The sequence below is a fragment of the Bradysia coprophila genome, unplaced genomic scaffold (genome assembly GCF_014529535.1).
Source record: "Bradysia coprophila strain Holo2 unplaced genomic scaffold, BU_Bcop_v1 contig_732, whole genome shotgun sequence".
Classification (NCBI taxonomy): Eukaryota; Metazoa; Arthropoda; class Insecta; order Diptera; family Sciaridae; genus Bradysia; species Bradysia coprophila.
In genome coordinates this window covers 3,948,890-3,967,483 of record NW_023503972.1, presented here as the reverse complement: position 1 = coordinate 3,967,483, position 18,594 = coordinate 3,948,890, and the positions used below count along the sequence as shown (strand labels likewise).

General features: G+C 38.1%; 2 protein-coding genes and 1 long non-coding RNA gene across 4 annotated transcripts; 2 read left to right on the top strand and 1 right to left on the bottom strand.

Annotated features, from left to right (window-relative positions):
- Positions 1 to 125: 125 nt before the first annotated feature.
- On the top strand, positions 126 to 18,118 carry LOC119084230. Its single transcript, XR_005089025.1, has 3 exons — positions 126 to 135; positions 221 to 227; positions 17,983 to 18,118. It is a non-coding gene; the product is annotated as an uncharacterized LOC119084230 (long non-coding RNA).
- Positions 1,669 to 7,970, top strand: LOC119084216 (zinc finger protein 236). 2 transcript variants are annotated; one of them, XM_037194111.1, is made up of 9 exons: positions 1,669 to 2,066; positions 2,551 to 2,784; positions 2,844 to 3,225; positions 3,290 to 3,478; positions 3,547 to 3,674; positions 3,732 to 3,821; positions 3,977 to 4,069; positions 6,361 to 6,501; positions 7,246 to 7,970. In XM_037194111.1, exons 1-9 carry the CDS (start codon positions 1,929 to 1,931, stop codon positions 7,303 to 7,305), a joined length of 1,455 nt encoding a protein of 484 aa, XP_037050006.1. In that variant the 5' UTR covers positions 1,669 to 1,928; the 3' UTR covers positions 7,306 to 7,970. The 2 variants fall into 2 exon arrangements, with proteins under 2 accessions (XP_037050006.1, XP_037050005.1); XM_037194110.1 differs by having other exon boundaries at positions 1,685 to 2,066; positions 2,551 to 2,786; positions 2,849 to 3,225.
- Positions 11,777 to 15,537, bottom strand: LOC119084227 (ubiquitin-conjugating enzyme E2 L3-like). The gene is made up of 4 exons (XM_037194126.1): positions 15,418 to 15,537; positions 15,068 to 15,163; positions 12,362 to 12,548; positions 11,777 to 12,305 (listed from the first exon to the last, which is right to left on the bottom strand). The coding sequence occupies exons 1-4, from the start codon at positions 15,442 to 15,444 to the stop codon at positions 12,151 to 12,153; spliced, it is 465 nt and encodes a 154-aa protein (XP_037050021.1). The 5' UTR covers positions 15,445 to 15,537; the 3' UTR covers positions 11,777 to 12,150.
- Positions 18,119 to 18,594: the final 476 nt, after the last annotated feature.

The window sequence follows — 18,594 nt, the reverse complement described above, 5'->3', positions numbered from 1 at the left end:
ATTTGTAGGAAAAATGTAATTCAGGTTGAAAGTGTTAAGGTGGAATGAACACACGTGTATTGTTGCCAACGTCCCATGTTATTCACGATAAACAAAATTGAATTAGATATCATCGGAAGGGGCCACTTCATGATAGTATGACTCGCAGAGAATCAATAGTAGGACTTTTAAACACTGTTTCGATCTGGTGATCAGAGAATCAAGTGAAATAAGGGATGAGTCAGTAAGTCACATGCCAGTAAACGGACGGGTCAACTAATGAAGTCAAAGATTTTGTTTGAAACCCAACCCTAGGTGAAACCCAACAATCGAAGTAACAGATTAAAATGATTGCATGGCTACAGGCTTGCCGTTTTCAAAAAAGTTTTTCCAGCATTTTGTAAATTTAACAGAATTGTAGATTCAAATCTTTGTAGGTTTCATAACTGTTGAATGAAGAATCCTTTTTTTTTGAAGTGGTCGCACTCAAAAAATTGTGACTCTCGAAGAAAATGCTACTATAGTAGCAGTTGTTATGGAATCGGATATCAGATAAGGAAACACTTGGTCAAATTTCTTGGCTCGGTCACAGAATGCATCACTTCTAGCGATATCAGTAAAATATTAAGTAGCAACGCGACAGATGGCATATATGTCTGCGAACTTTTTCAGTCTCAGGTGAATAGCCGATGAAGCTCCGGTGAATATTCGGTTAATCGCCGAAGAATCTTCGGTTAATCGCTGATGAATCTTCGGTTAATCACCGATGAATTATTGGTTAATCGCCAATGAATTTTCGGTTAATCACCGATGAGTCTTCTGTGAATAGCAGGTGAATCTTCGCTTAATCGGTGAATTGGTGAATAGCAGATGAATTGGTGAACAGCAGATGAATTGGTGAATAGCCAAAGAATCTTCGGTGAATCGCCGACGAATCTTCGGTGAATAGCAGATAAATCTTCGGTGAATAGCAGATGAATCTTCAGTGAATAACCGATAAATCTTCGGTAAATAGCAGATGAATCTTCGGTGAATAGCAGATGAATCTTCGATGAATAGCCGATGAATCTTCGGTGAATAGCCGATGAATCTTCGGTGAATAGCCGATGAATCTTCGGTGAATAGCCGATGAATCTTCGGTGAATAGCCGATGAATCTTCGGTGAATAGCCGATGAATCTTCGGTGAATAGCCGATGAATCTTCGGTGAATAGCAGATAAATCCTCGGTGAATAGCCGATGAATCTTCGGTGAATAACAGATGAATCTTCGGTGAATAACAGATGAATCTTCGGTGAATAGCAGATGAATCTTCGGTGAATAGCAGATGAATCTTCGGTGAATAGCAGATGAATCTTCGGTGAGTAGTCGATGGGTCTTCAGTAAATAGTCGATGAATTTTCGCTGAATAGTCGATGAATCTTCGGAGAACATCATTGGAAATGTCTTCACAACAGACTCAGTTTGTTTTCAGAAATATTCTTGACGCAGCCCAAAACGATTATCGTTATTTCGGATGATGGAAGAATGTCGGGTGAGTTTGTATTCATATTCATTTCATCACTTTACTTCGTTATATATTGTATACGAATAGCTCTCACACTCCGTAGCTAATTCAAAAACTGAATTTGCGCTGAAATCAAAAATGAAAAAACGAAACGTTTACTCAACACACCACAGATGTCACTGTAGCCCCATCTTTCATCCATTCTCTTTTTTCTCCCCCATAAATTTTGCTGAAGTTTATTCCTAACTTATCACAATAAAATCGAAAAATATTGTTTTGAGTGACTCAAGTGACGGAAACTGATCCAATTTTATTCCGTGAAACGGGCAAACTAGTGACCAAACACGGTGCCATTGAAGTGAAACGTCGAAAAGGCCGATTCGTACAAAAAAAAATTCATAAATTTTATGTGACGTGTTTGTATACAATTATTTTGCTATACAATGGTCGATCAGCTTCCCCCCATAAAAACATTGGAACTTGATAAAATTTGCAGGGTCTGTTTGACGGTGAAAAAGGATATGAGACCACTATTCGGTGAAATGATTGCTGAACTGTTAATGGAATGTGCGAGGATCCAGGTAAAGTTCGATGACAAAACACTTCAGTAATGAATGGCTCTCTCACAAAAACATCCAATATCATTCTGCAATGAAGCATTCGGTTGACCACCTAGCAAAGATTTTAGTGTTTTGATGTGTTTGTTTGTAATACTGCGGGTGGAATAGGGGGATGTCTGTGAACATTTGACATTTCAATTACAACACCCAATGTTAGACCAAACAAAATCAAATGCTAAAATTGTGCTGGATGGAAGCTACTGACGAATGAAATTCTTTTTCTCGACTGGTAAACCCTAGCATGATTCGATTGTTCATTTTTACACCGGTGGTTGCATACCTACCACATTGACTCAACAAATAAACTCTGGTCCTCCAGTCAGATTAGTTATTGGCCGTTGTTTTTGTCTCTTGCATGTAAAAATTGTGCCAGGGACTCGGAAACACTATATCCAGTGATGTAGCGGTTCAGACGAGTTCTTTAGGTTGATTTGTAAAATTTCAGGTCGATGAAACTGATGGATGGCCCGATAAAATTTGCATCCAATGTGTACATCAAGTCAGTCGATGTCATGCATTCAAGTCACGTGTGGAAAAATCGGATCAACAACTGCGCCAATATATCAAGGGAATCACTGTCATTGTGGAAGAACCCATCACCCAGATCGAGCTGCCTCAACAGATCCACAGAAACGAAATTCAGTTAAATCGGAACGACAATGCACATCACCACGTTCAGGTAGATCTCGTTGATTTTGGCCAAATTGACCAGCGTGACCACAATTTCAATAAATTTAGGTACAAAGCCAACCACAACAACAACAACAACAGCAGCACCATCAACGCCAGGAAATTCAAATCACACGTCAGGACATTGTACCCGCCCCACAAATGATCATAACAAATGGTCAACTGCACAACGCTCAAATTATAAATGCTGGACAAATAGTGAGCACGCCGCAGGGTCAACAGATGATCCAAACCAATACACAAAATGTGCAGTCGGGTCAAAATGTGCAATTGCATCTGGTGCAAACGGGTAACGGGACTGTTCAAATGATACAACAAAATGGACAGCCGGCACAACTATTGCAAATCCAACGAACCAGTGACGATCGATGTGAAATTATCGTGCAGCAGCCGGACGTGCACGGAGAGACACAATATTATACGGAAGATGGTAAGTAGTGTGAATGGTTCATTTCGTTGAAAAGGCGAAATCAGAGAGCGTTTGTCGTTCTCAGATCTAAAGAATTTGGTTACTGTGACCGCGCAACTGCATCAGGAAGAGGTGGAGAGCAGTGACGATGTGCAAATGATTGAACAAATCGAACAAATTGAGACTGAAATCGAGGAAGAAGAAACAGAGGAAGAAACGGTATTCACACTGGACCTGACCGATGAATCCGAGTGTGAAGACAAGGAATATTTAGGTAGGAACACATTACCGACAACTGTGTGGGGCAGATTGTTTTGAAAATTCTTTCTGTTCGTTCGACAGCCGAATTCATTAGTATGCAAACGTCGTGCCCATATCCAGGCAGATTCATCTGTAATCTGTGCCGGAAGGAATTCAAACACGTTCGATGGCTGAACACGCACATGAAATCGCATTCGAATTGGATCAAGGTACGGACCCGATGATGATCGAAAGTATTATTTTTTGTCAAAAATGTTTTTGTTCAGGCAAACTGTAAAAAGCAGCCCCAGTGCAACATATGCGGTCGAAGTTTCAAGGGACCGGGAATGCTAAAAATGCATATGAAAACGCACGAAGTGAGTTGGGTGTGGTTCAGTGGATGGTTTTCTATAACGAAACGTTGTCATCAAAAATAAATCCGCTTCGTTATAGAGCCACAGTCCACTGTGGTGTATTCAAAGATAGAACTTTCGGAATTTTTGTTATTCAATTCGTCTATTCCCATTAACAGAAGCCACCGGAGCAAATACCAACGTGTAAAGTGTGCAACAAGGAATTTAAATCGAAAACCATTCTATATCGACATCGACAAACTCACTTAGAGGTAAGATTTCAAAAATTTATTCCTTTCGGATTCGATCGAAAAACAATTTCGGTCATAGGTACTTACCGTGACGTGTTACGACTCTTTGATAAGGGATAACATTTATAAGATTCAATGTGACTTTGACCAATAACTGGTTGAAGGACATGCATTATTCTTTGAAAGATCTTTTAACGCAAAGACACAAGTGCGATACGTTGTTTTGGGTTAACATGCAGGACGGTTGAAAGGTTGAAATGACAATGGAAGGCATTGTTTTATTGAACGTTTTTGTAGCAATACTTTACATTTATCGTCGGATTGGTGGACGTCCCGTTATCTGACGCAAGTCTTTGTAATATTGTGCAGAGACCATACCCCGATCTGGATAACTAGCTGGATGTATCGGTGGTCGACCTTTTACCTCCTTCAGTGATTCTCCGTAGGTTTTGCCGGTTTTGTCCTTAAATGAATGGTTTTTGCTTTTACAGTTTTCTGATACAAAGAAAGTTTTGTCTCGTTTCTTGTAATTTCTACTTTATACAATCCACACTGTCACAATCAAAAACGTTTGGAAAAAGTAAAAAGTCGACTTTGGTATGTGGCCAAAAATACCGATGGTCGATTCGGAAACGTGCACAATTCAAAATTATAGTCGAACCACGAGCACGGTCGAATTTTTTAAGATTTACAAAATCGTCCTTTATTAGCATTCTTTATCGATACTTACCATTTTGCACAAACTGTTGTCGATTGTAACTGCAAGAACTGAATGACCAACAATTATTGTTCGATCGGTTTAATTGTGAAAGACAATTTCAGTATTTTACCATCAGTCAGCATTTCGTACTGACCTAAATGGTTTTTCCGATACGAAAAACAAAATTTTACGTTGCAATTGGATCGAGTATGCAAAATCATCAAGAAATTATGGACGAGGTGAATGAAGCGAATCAAAAATGATCGATTCTTTCGAAAATCCACCTATCAATATCGGACCCATTTCGTCTGGGATGGATATATACATGGTTTGAAAGGTCTTTGCCAGTAGACCTCAAAACAGGCCTCACACAGTCTCGAGCCACACCTGGTTGCTGGTGGAAGATCTCCGAAGTTGGAAAAATAGTGTTTTTTATCCGAAATTTTAGGCCGTTATAAATGATCGTTCCGGGTGAGAGTGGGCTCGTTGGAAAGCTGAGCTCAAGTACTTTCGGGTCATGCCTAGTTTGATTAGATTCATTGATAAATGTTTGCAAAAAATGCAAGAAATTTTGTTCAAAATCTGTGTGAACTTTAGACAGGTCTGGGCTGGTACTGATGACGCTTAATGTGAACCTAAGATGCTAGTCGTAACATACATTTTCTAAGCTTTTCATTGATACCTCATTTGCAGTGCTGGTGATTGCTGGCGAGTTTTACGAGTAGCGGTTGTACTAACATAAAGTTCTGTTATCTCAGCGTCAGCAATCACCAGCACTACAAATGAGGTATCAACGGAAAGCTTAGACAATATATGATACAACTAGCATGTTAGGTTCACATTAAACGTCATCAGTACCAGCCCAGACCTGTCTAAAGTTCACACAGATTTTGAAACTTTTTCTTGCACATTTTTGCAAACATATATCATGGAATCTAATCAAACTAGGCATGACCCGAAAGTAATTAAGCTCAGCTTTCCAACGAGCCCAATCTCACCCGGAACGATCATTTACAACGGCCAAAAAAATTCGGATAAAAAACACTATTTTTCCAACTTCGGAGATCTTCCACCAGCAACCAGGTGTGGCTCGAGACTGTGTGAGGCCTATTTTAAGGTCTACTAGCAAAGACCATTCAAACCATAATCCCAAACGAAATGGGTCCGATTTTGATAGGTGGATTTTCGAAAGAATCCCTCAAATACATTTTCGAAAAGTGCCTATGACGTGCCACACATTTTGTCTTTCCCATTCTTTCCTCCTACATCTGCACGGACGTCATTTTCTCTTCAGAAATACCAAGGGTCAGGAAAAGTTCGTCCTTACACAATGTCTCTGAATATATCAGTGCTCAATGGTTTAAATAACCTGAATCTCAAGTGTCAGGTCAACCTAGCCTGTTCCGAGCCTTAATCTGGAGTCGATTTCTCGAATAGCCAAACCAAATTAAATTACGGATGGAGCATAGTCTCAGTGTTTCGAAGTAATCTTTCGAAGTAATCCTTACAACACAGAAAGACTTTCAGTGAACTATTGTTGTTGTTCAAATCATTTTGAATTTAAAATTTAAAAATTAAAACTTTATTGACCAATACGATCGTTCTCTTCCAGAAAAACATTCGATGCGGTGTGTGTCAGAAAAGCTTCACTACAATCAGTCAACTGCAGTCGCATCAACAGAAATTGAACCACGACAAAATTTACATTTGTTCACATTGCAACAAGCAGTTCACAAACACAAATGAATTCAAAGTAAGTTTGTTGCGGGTGATTTTACCCGTTTTATTAAATTCTTCCGGTACGCCAGTGAAATTATTCATATTATTACGGTACAGTACGAGGGGCAAACGTACATTTATCAGTTTAGTCATACGGTCGGTATTTGTGAAGCCTGTGCCGTATTGTTAGAATTTACTTTAGACGAAAAGTGGTCGGTGTGGCAAGTTTTTCTTAGAGCATTGGAGACCGTCACTAGGGTATGCTCAGCAAATCCAAGCCAGACTACATAGTGTCGATAACCGAATTGGTGTCAAAATGTCAGAATGGTGTCATATACAGTACGGCATTTGACAATACCATTTTTATTGGATGTCACGTCGTGCCTGACATATTAAAAATTCGGATATTTGACTTGTTATGCTAGACCTAGACGCCAGGCCCCTGATGCCAGAACATATTTCGTCTTGGGTGCTATAACAATATGTAGGTTTCATGCTGCAGCCTTATGAGAAACTGATGTGTACGATTGCACTGTCGGTACAGTAGCATAGTTTAGTAGTCGTATCTTTAGATGTTCGGTAAATAAAAATCAAACACTACGTGTGCCACATGAATTGTGAACTGGTATCGCGATTGTGGTGTGGAAAACTTTGTCCTTGACCTTGTACTCCACCTATCGATCCGAGATGCCATTTTTTACAGTTCTTTAAACCGAAACATCAATGTGAACGAAATTGTAACTTTCATTTCTCCATCGCCAAATCATTTCCGTTTCAGGTACATTTACAGCAGCACAACAACAAACAAAAGAAGACCGAATTGTCCGCTGTGGATTAGAAATCGATTTCGTATAATGAGCACCTGAATATTGCGTAGAGATTTGTACATAAGAGAAAAATTGTAATTTGGTTAAGAAATGTGGACAGAAATTGTTAGATTTTGATGTCGTTTCACATTTTGTCGTTCAAAATGAATTATGAAATTGTTTGTACATTTTGCTGGGGTACCGATTATTTTGATAGTGTTTTTTTTCGGTGGTACATGGGGGAGGAGTGCATGGAATAGAGGCGGTTAATGGAACTCTCTTCGTTTCGCTTCGTTTGATGTGAATTCGGTTGAACTTAATTTGAATAAAAAAAAAAGGAAAAGAAAGAAACTGAAAATTTGAATTTGAAAAATTTGTTATTTCTGTCCGAGACTCATGAAAATTTTCGTAGAATAATTCCACATTATGGAATCCACAACCTCCGGATGAATTTTTTTGTGGTTTAAAAGAATCTGCCATTTTTACATATTTACAAAGAAAAAGAATTGAAAATGGTGTCTAATGGAAATGCTTTATCATAATCTTTACTTTGCACAGCAAACACTGTATCATTTTACTCCATAACTATTGTAATCCGTATAGCTTTTAGCACCCTATATAAATTAGACGAGTAAGTTGTACGAATAGAAAACAAAATTAATAAAACAAAGCCACTCAGCGTAGTGTTTAATTCATATAAAAAGGTTTTTATTAACATTTCACATCCCATTCACAGACCGTCAACATATGACCAACATATTCAAAACTACTTTAAAAATAAGAAAAGAAACAAGAAAATAGGCACTTATCCGCCTAAAAGTCTAGGCTTAAAAGTCGCTGTGGCGAAGTCGTCTTTTGAAGAAAAAAATTGTTGCAGACCTTCGGAATAGGATAGCCTAGTTCGTCGGTTTTTTGGCAGCTGGAGTCCCTGTATCCCATCGTTTGTAGACAACGTATCTAAATCAACGGCATGTGTGGAATCATCCATTGTGGTGCTACTTCACCGTTTCCTGACGGGTTTTTCGTTCTCAGATCGATCGGACTCCGTGCCATTTTTCTCGGTTGTCGCCCATTGAGGCTGCGAGGTAGATTTTCCGGTTAACGACCGATGAGGCCCGATACACGTGCATCTTCGATCAGATGACCTTCAAGTAACGGTGACGATTGATCAGATTCCGTTTCACTTTTGTCGGTTAGCGATGCTCGTCTTTCAGATTGACTCGATGATGCATTAGGATCTTGTCGACTTTCAGATTGACCGGATTATGCATTCTGATCTGAAGAATTTCTGACGTCTACGCCCCAGCCCGATACATGTGCGTCCATTTCCGATGAACTATCGTCGGACTAAATTCGCAGAGTTCCCACGACTTCGAACGCCTCTTAATTTTAGGATTTTAGGAGGTTTTTTAGAAAATTCTAGGAGAATTTTAGGAGGTTTTTCAACTAATTTTTTGATAATTTTAGGATGACTTACGGTATTTTAGAAAATTTTAATGCATAAAAGAATTTAACTGAGAACGTCGACCTTCGAAAATTACCAAAATTACCACAATTTTTAACTTTGCAATTCAGCAACTAACTAACTCGAAAGACCAAAATTGTTTCTAAAAGAGTATACTCATAAATGAGCCTAGCACGAGATTCCGTAAAAGAAATGTTGAGTTAATACTCGAACAAAGACACTGTTTCGTCATATACGGGTCCTTTGGTTCGCAAATAGTCAGCCAATGGTAAGCAAACTCAGAGATTTCCCATGTATATACGTAGCATCGAGGTAGCAATATCTTGCAGGTCAAAAGAACGGTTTGCAACGATGGAAAAAGCTTTATGGACATCTGTCCGAAATGACCTATAAGTTCAGTAACACTTCAAAAAAAAAACTCTGAAAAAATCAAATGAAATCAACGGTCTTTTATAGAGACGCATTAAGAAAAACTCCACAGATATGCATTAAAAAACTTCTTCGGATATAATTTCAATACTTCAACGACACACAACTCTAACGAAACCAATAAAACAGTCATAAAACCAATTTCAACTTCTTTCGGTCTTTGAAAAAATCCCAAAAATTGGTCCTTAGCGATGCTGCAAGTCTGAATTGATACCATCACGATACCACACGTAAAACCAACTAACGAGTATACTGAAAATCAAGTTCTCGGTACTTTTTTGTTGGACCGTTTTAGACTGAGTAAGTAGTCTCTACTATTTTTCACATCGCTGCTACCATATAGCTTGTATCTTTACTTCCCTGACCATCCCCATCTTTATCTGAATCTTCATCAAAGTCTAAGCATCCCTGCTCTTGTTTGTTTAATAAAATGATAAATGGATAATTGGTTTATTTTCTAGAGCTTAGTTGTGCTTTTTATTGTCTGTCTGTTAGGTCCTGTCGTAACCCGCATGAGTTTATAGTTTTATTTATTCTTAATTTTGTAAATTATGTATGTATCAACAACCCATTGCCAAATCGTAACGTAAAAAAAGCTCGGATTCATTTCCGTACAATGTTGGAAATTGAATGTAGAACTTGCCAGAATCAAAATTTTTTTAAATCAAAATCGAAAGAGATAATTGAATACTAAAAATTGTCATCAAAGAGTATTTGCAACGCACTCTGTAGTAAAAAATTGGTGGTGTCCGTCGATATCACAGCGTTGTTCAGGTTTTTTTTTCTAGTTTTTCAGATTTATTGAAGCTTGAACCCATTTTAGGAGTTTTAGGAGTTTTATGAGGATTTTAGGAGGATTTGGTCCATTTTATGAATTTTAGGAGCTTTAGGAGGAGTGGGAATTCTGAAATTGTCTGTCTTCCAAGTGATGGTGAACCTGACCGCGAAGGTGACCTCATGAATAGATCCTCCAATTGGTCGTCGGACGAATTTCCACGAATTGACGTTTCTGTAGTTGAATTCGTTTTTTTTAAATCGTGCAGGACACGGTTCTGTTCCAATAATCGGTGGATCATCTGCAACAACTTTGTTTATTTATTTTTAGACCCAAATCCGGTGTCGTTTGTCGTACCAAGTTTACCTCCTCCTGAACGTTTCATTTTGAAACATACGTTACACTAACAATTATCTTATTGGATTTGGATTCGGTGGATTCGGCGGTTTTGCAAACAATAACTGAATTAATTGACATTGACACATCCCATTATAATAGAGAAATCTGATTTTAACAAATTCACAAATTTCCTCGCTAAACGTTTTATTCATGATCCGAAGTTTACGGACTTGAAATCAGTTAATTTTACCGTGCAGGACACGGTTTGGTTCCAGTTGTCATTTTGTTCGGAATTTTCGGCGGAATGAACAACGTTGAACTTAGATCATCTCGAGGGGTGAACCACTCTTTTTTTTTCGAAGGATTATTTGGTGATTATTTGGATCATTTGGTGATTATTTCAGAGTGGTTCACCCCTCGGATCATCTGCTACCAAAAAAAATATTCATTTAGAGCCGGTGTCGTACCAATTTTTTTTTAGAAGCGTGTTGATACGTCAGATATATCAAGAGTGTGATTGGTTATTGTGATTTTGTTGTTACCATCAAGTAACCTTTGGCAGCATTTTCTCAAAATATCGCAACCTTGCAGCTTCCGCACTTCACCCTTTTTTCATAAATTAAAATTCGTCTCACTTATTGTTTCGATTGTTGGATACATACAACAACACTTACTCATATGATCCTCTGATGGTCCGTTGCCAAAGCGTTCGGCGGATAATTTTCAATTTAATCTGAATTTATAAACCTGAAAACTTGAATTCCTTCCTCAGGTTATGACCAGGTTCAGGTAAATCTCAACTAAATTTTGTCGATTTCAATCTGAGCAGTAGTGCCTGTTATTGAAAACTTCATGTCATGTGACGGCGAACGTGACGACGAAGGTGAGCTCAACAATAGAACGACCAATATTGGTCGTCAGATGTACAGTCAGAGGCAGTGAAATTTCAGCATGAATTTGCTTCAGCCGTTTTTCAGCTGATGCACACATACAATCAAGACTGTTTATACGGTTCAAGCTGCCACAAGCACTCGCGTGGTAATGGTAAAACCGTATAAAGACGTATCAACAAGTCAGCTGCAAAACAGCTGAAGCAAATTCAAGCTGAAATTTCACTGCCTCTAACTATATTCAAACGCAACACATTTTCTTGACGATCTGGAGTCTTCGTAGTTGAATTCCTACTTTTTATATCGTGCCCATTCCATTCTACATTTTCGATAAATTCGGTAAATGAATTTACCAGCAAGTGGTTCGGATCTCCGCTGATTCGCAAAAACAAAACTCTGATGATCTTCCATATTTAACTAAATTTATAATTTATTTGTTAAAGTAAAAATTACAAAAAAAAGAAGAAAAAAGTTTCAAATTTCAAATTTTACAAAAAGCTCCACAATTTCAAAGATTTTTTTTCTCTTTTTATTTTCCAAAAATGAATTTCATTCACAAACCGAACAAAATAGAATCGATAAAATGTCATTTGTCCAATTTTTTCAAAAGTACAATTATTAAACATGCGCGCTGTGGCCAAGGCCAAATCTACCGACTGCACAGACACACGCATACATTTTCCCGGAAAAAAGTTTTAAAAAAAAATTCGAACGAAAATGCATTATAGAAATCGGTTGACTTTATACAGACCGATTTTAATACTAGAGATCAATAGTGTGACACGAAAAATCAATAAGTAGCACAAAGTGTAATTGAGAGGAGTAAGAATAACGAAAAAAAAAAATTAAGGAAAATCAATTTCTCACTGCACAGTTATGACAAATCATTGGGAAAAGGCTCTGCCGAGCAAAAATTTCTTTCTCTCATTTCTGTTCCGTTGTTGTTCTGTTTTTTTTAAATAACTAACTAGCTAACATCTTATTCATTTGGTCGCTTCTCGCTGTGTTTTCTGGTAAATTCTTCAGCAGTTTTAAAAAATTTCTTGCGATCCTTTTGAAATTCTTCGGCTAAATCAGCCCGTAGCGGATGTTCCGGCTCAGGATCGTTGACCAGAGCTATCAGTGCCTGGATGACTAAATGGTGGTTCATAGTAATGTACCGTGAGAGAAAAATTATTTTTTCCTCTTACCTTGATCCGTTTTCGTTGCGGGTTTCCAATTTTCGGCGCTAATTATCGGTAGGCACACCTGACCCTTTTCATCGATATTTGGATGGTAAATTTTCGTTTTGAAGCAGATTTTTGGCGGTTTGAACGGGTACTCGGCGGGAAAATTTATCTCGATGCGGAATGCACCTTTGTTGTACGGTGCATTTTCCTGAAAAGCAAAACAAAACACAAAATTCGTTAGAAAACAGGCATGACGGTAGAGTGAATAGGGTAGAGGAAAATGTAATGTAGCGACAAAACATAAAATCAACCTGAACGTTGATCTTCGAGGAAGTTTGTTAAGCTTTCAGAAACAGCAAGCTTATCGCCCTATAATTCAAAGTATTGTCTAGAGTTTCCATATGCACCTAACGACTTTTAACAGGCAATGGACATAACAGAGGTGATCGGATTCACCTGATTTATACAATAAAAATGCCCGACATTTCCAAACATTTTTAACGCCAGCGGCCAGCCAGAAGAATAATCCGTCCCCGATGTCTGGTAACTCTTCCAATCAATGTCGTTTTCCGGAAAAATTGCAAATTGTCAAGCCAACAGAAGGATGACAAACTTTCCATCACTGGAACCGTTTAGCAACACCCATTTTAAGCGGATTGCTAGCTCAGAGTTTAGTTCACATTTCCAAATTCCTAACATGGCCTTAAGACAATGTGTGAATATCTTGAGAATTTTCGTTTCGTGTGAGTGGTTTGTGAGTGATATGAATGTCATCGTTCACAAAATTGAGATGCATTACTAAGACGACAATGAAAAACCGATCCAACCATACCGTAGCTCTTTCAAATTAACTTCGTCACACTAAAGCTACGCAGATGTTTTTCGTTGTATTGTAAATATACCTCACGTATGGCTGCCAACTTCAATCCTCCTCAACACTATCAATGCAAAAGCAGAATTACGCTTGCCACTGGTGAGTTCCAATCTAATTTTTTGAATTTTATACCAAAGTCTGATCAAGTAGAAAAATGATCAAGTTCGGTTAACGCTGATTCCACAAAGGAAAATGTTTGCTTCAGTGCGTTATTAAATATTTGATTGATTTACAGTTCCCTCGACAGTTCCATTAAATACAGTCCGACGAATTACAGTCAAAGGCAGTCAATTTTCAGCATAAACTAGCTTCAGCTGTTTTTCAGCTGATCCATACAAACAATCACAACAGTTTATACGTCTTTATACGGTTTTACCACTATCATGCGCGTGCGTGTAGCAGCTTCAACCGTATGAACAAGGAAAACCAGTTTTGATTGTATGTGTGGATCAGCTGAAGAACAGCTGAAGCAAATTTATGTTGAAAAATGAATGTCTTTGACTGTAAGTCAATAAAATTCAGTTTGTTCTTCTTACGTTGAGTCAAATAACTAGTTATGATAAAAACAGGCCATGTTCGAAATATCAATGGTTTTTGCCGGATGCATAGCTGCACGCATAAACTTTGTCGTCGATTGGAATGAATCAGTTTACGATCATACAACGAAAAATCTGTCTTTGCATTTCCCACCCAGACTGGCAGTATGGAAAACAATGTACCATGAACGTAAAGCTCTGAATGGTATGACCTCAGTTTATTTTAATTAATTTAACCCCAGGCGTATTTTCATTATCGATTTATCGACACTGTCGATTCGACAGAGATGATCGTATTTCTACTTATTGAACGTTTCATATTTTCGAATTGACATTAGCGGTTTTTAACCTTTGACGGATGGAAAGCATATCAGCCGGATCATGAGATTTAAGTATTTTTAACAAATCGACTTCAGATCTGGTACTTCATTTCTTTTCGACATGGTTGTTGCTAAGCAAGACCGCATATTAGTCAGGGCTTGACGTTTATTTCGGTGATAGAGTTTCATACTTGTTATGATTAGACCTCGGATGAGACACACTCTATTACGGTGACTATACACAGTCTTTTACAGTGAAGTCAGACTGTTTAAAAATGTGTAAGGCTATGGGTAGTTTGTCAACAGAAGGCAGTATACGCGACCCACAACGGTCAAAATGATAATAAGGAAATAATCGCTCTCCAGCAACGACAAAACGGACAATAAATTAATGAAACAGAGATTTCGTATCAAACCAAAGGCGATACTGTTAACGTAAACGGTAGAAGTAACAGATTCAATCTCTACAAATGGCGATACATTTGCCACTTGTGAAACGTTACAACGTCACATTAATCTGAACGTTCCGTTTATGAGGTCAATTTTGTTTCAACATTTTTGAACGGATAGGCATACGGAAAATCCGGCACTCCATAGGAATTGGGAGGCCTATCAAATCTCAAATTAATTCAATATTTCTGATCAAACGAACTGACAATGCCCATTCAAAAAGCCACAAACGAAATGTCTATTAACCACACATCATAATCGCCTTTTGTTTTGTAGACTTCACATAAAACAAAAAGTTTTTCCATTTCGAATACAATGAGTTAGTTTGTTAAAGCGTCAAACGTTTTTTTTTTTTTTTTAATATTTATCGCCCATATGATAACAACTAAGGCGTTACGTCGGATTAACTACATTGCATGTATGTATCGAATCTACATTCTACGATGAAATGACTCACAAAATGTAGTTCTCGGATAAATTTTTCAGAAATTTTCACTTCACTGCGAAAAAATGCTAACAAATTCGCTTCGGCACAAACAAAACTCACCGGAACAATTAATCCATTCCAAATTAGAATATTTGCGTCATCCACTTGAATATCCTTAAATGACTTCAGGTCCGATGCACGAAGATCGGCCAGTTCCTGGGGGAAAAAATTTACATTTTTTGCGTTAATTATTTCAGCACACACAATACACAATCGCTGATTCTAAAGTCGATGATTGCGAATACAATGGGTGATAACCTCAATTTCGATTTTGGATAAAAAGTTCGAGCCGAAGAATAGTGGCTCGGAGGAAAATGTTTTCGGAACAATTCCGTTATCACATTGCACTATAACGGTTCAGCAAAGTGGTCGAAATTGGAACCCATTCGAAAAAATGTAATAAAATTTACCTTTTGCAATCTCCTTGTTGAAGTCATCGTGAGTTTCTTCTTCTTATTCGTTCCACTTATTTCAATGTTATGAACGTTTTGTCCCGACTGAACAGACTGGAACAATTTTCTTTTTGCGATGTTGCCAAAACTGATTTGTCATATACAAATTTGAATTTTAAAGCAAGAATTTGGCGCGAATCGTTTTGGAAATCCGACGATTATTTTCTCGATTTTCATGTCATTGTGCGGCTACATTCTTATTGCATGATATTACACCATATCACCGACCGGTGCCCATCACTAATTTTTCGGGCTACAACTTGCGAAAACGCCTAAAAACCGCAGAAATTTAATCGTTTTCTAATTTTCTGTCCTTACAGTCAGAGGCAGTGTCATTTCAGCATTAATTTGCTTCAGGTTTTTCAGCTGATCCACACATACAATCAAAACTGGTCTTTATACGGTGTTTCCACTACCACGCGCGTGCGTGTAGCCGCTTCAACAGTATAGACAAGTACAAAAAGTTTTGATTGCATGGGTCGATCAGCTGAAAAACAGCTGAAGCAAATTAATGCTGAAATTTCACTGCCTCTGACTGTAGTCATTCCATTTTGCAGCAAATAAGAACGGTCAAGTCTTATACGCAACTCGCGATTGATCAACCTGCTGCGCTTTGTCTGATAGGGTAGAAATACGATGAAGAATTTAATGTGCAAGACAGCGACCCTAGTTTATGCAGCGCTGCAGCACAATCAAAATGGTCAACGCGTGTCGCATTTTATCAGTTTGGGACGATCATTTAAGATCTCGAAACACAGATCTGTTGATCCTTTGGGTTCATTCCCGGTCATCATGTAAATCATGGCAGCCTTCCTGTTGCCGATAGGAAACTGTCTAAGATGTCAGGTCCTACTGCAGCAATTTCCGAAGGAACCATCTCGTAGTCTCCGAGCATCCTGCGTCTTAGTTGAAGAAATTTTGGGCAATCACATATCAAGTGTGCACCCGTTTCTTCTTCTAGATCGCAGGAACATCTCGGAGTGTCCGAAAGACTCAACTTATTCATGTGCCGATTCAGCCCGTAATGTCCTTCACACCTACACTTCCTACACCTAACTTACATTCCTCATATCTCTGGAACGAGTTGTCCAAGTGGCAAAAAATTCCATCCTATGATTATAGAGTAATTAGCAGTTGAAATTATATAGGTCCATACAGTCAAAAAACATTGTAACGTAGGATCGTGAATAATAAACATAGAAAAATTATTTGATCACCTGTGCTCTACCTCTCTATTGACGCAAGTTTTAAAATGCTTGATACAAAATGGAACGGTACCACCTCATTTCGATACCCTTGAAGTTGTTTTGAAGCGAACAGTTACTGTTTGAACACCTTTTTATAATAGGATCAGATACTATTTGCGCTTTTCGAGTTATTCACAATTTTATTTACGAAGTGACTGTTCGCGGTCATCTGCAAATAGTCAATATTGTTTCTATTCGCAGTCAACTGAGTCAATATAGCCAATATTAAAGTCAATTCGAAGGAACTTCGAACAGTCGGGATTCAAGGCGACGGCGATCCAAACGAACGATGGCTCAAATGAATCGTCGTTCCATTCTGAGAATTTCGTGGAACAACTTTTTTCGCTAAACATTTTTGTTGGGCTGTGATGGCCCTTATCAAAATGGTCTCCGAAGTGGTCGCGAAATAGTAATTTATGCAACTAGTTGCGAAAAGTGGTAGTTTTTGTCACTAGATATGACCACATCGTGTCACAAAAACTACCACTTTCGCAACGTGTTGCATTCAACGGTTTCTGCAACAGAATGCGAAAAATGAACTTTTGAAATGCAAAACATAACTCTACCTTTAACACACATTCTACTGTATGAACGAAATATGGCATGAACGATCAAGTAGACTGCATTTATGTACGCTTGGTACGCAAAAATTGGTTCACTGCGATTATATATATCAATAGGTTTGTTCCAAGGCCATAGATCATTTTCCTGACCTTGTAAACGTCAGACACGATCCCAACTGTCAGACATGTCGAAAATATCGAATGAATTGAACGAACGATTTTCATATAAAAATCAGTAAATTGAACGCAGTTAATGTCAATTGATTGAGGTTAAGGACTACTTGACGAAAATTTAAATGGGGTTACGTTGACAAGTACCGTATGATGAAAATGATCTATATGAATTGTCAAATTTCATCCACAGAACCATAACCTCAAAAATATTTCTGTGTAAATCGCGTAGGCGACGTTGCTCGATTTGTATGAAATATCACGTAAGCGACGTTGCTGTGGATGAAATTGTCGTTGTTAGGGTTGTCAAAGTTCGTGTTTACAGTTACGTGGAACAAATCTATGGCCGAATGGTTAAGTGTTGCTCGATAAGCGTTGGGTTGTGGTGTCGGTGGTTCGAAATTTGGTCAGGGCAAACAATGGTTCAGATGTTCAGGAGTGGTAAAAACTAAATCCATTTCACCACTAGTGACGAAAAGCATATTATATATGAAAATCCATTTCACCACTAGTGGTGAAAAGTAAAACATAGAAAACCAGAGAAAAAAGACCATTCGATCGCCACCCAAATCACGCATGAAAAAGTTCAGTTTTCGCAGCGCAGTTGCAGAAATCGTCTTTTTTTTAATCACTATAACAGACGATATCTCACGCACTATCCATTTTCCAAAATTTGATGGGTTGAGGTTGAGATACATTGTGAAAAATCAACTCAATCTCTTTTTGTGATATGATCGTTTGGGGTCTCAATGGATAGTGCCAACGCACTCCAAGAACAGGCACGAGAACAGAAGGCATGAGAACATAGTTAAATAAGAGGTCTCCACGACGCAGTAGTCTAAAATTCTCATATAAATTCATTTTTTTATGTTGGTTTATGTCGGACGTTTCATACAAAATAAGTGGGGCCAAATGACCGTTAAAAAAAATCTCTTCTTGTGTCTGTTATTGGAGTGCGTTGATAGTGCGTGATGTCAGTTACAAAACTAAGCAAAGGAAGTTACTTGTGTTACGCTCGCTTACTATCTATCGTACGAGCATTAAATTAGCAAAGCTGTCGTCACAATTGTATAATCAGCTGAAATTTACAAAAGAAATACGTATATTTACTACGCGTACACTAAATAGAATAAAATGGAAAAACAACAAATTTA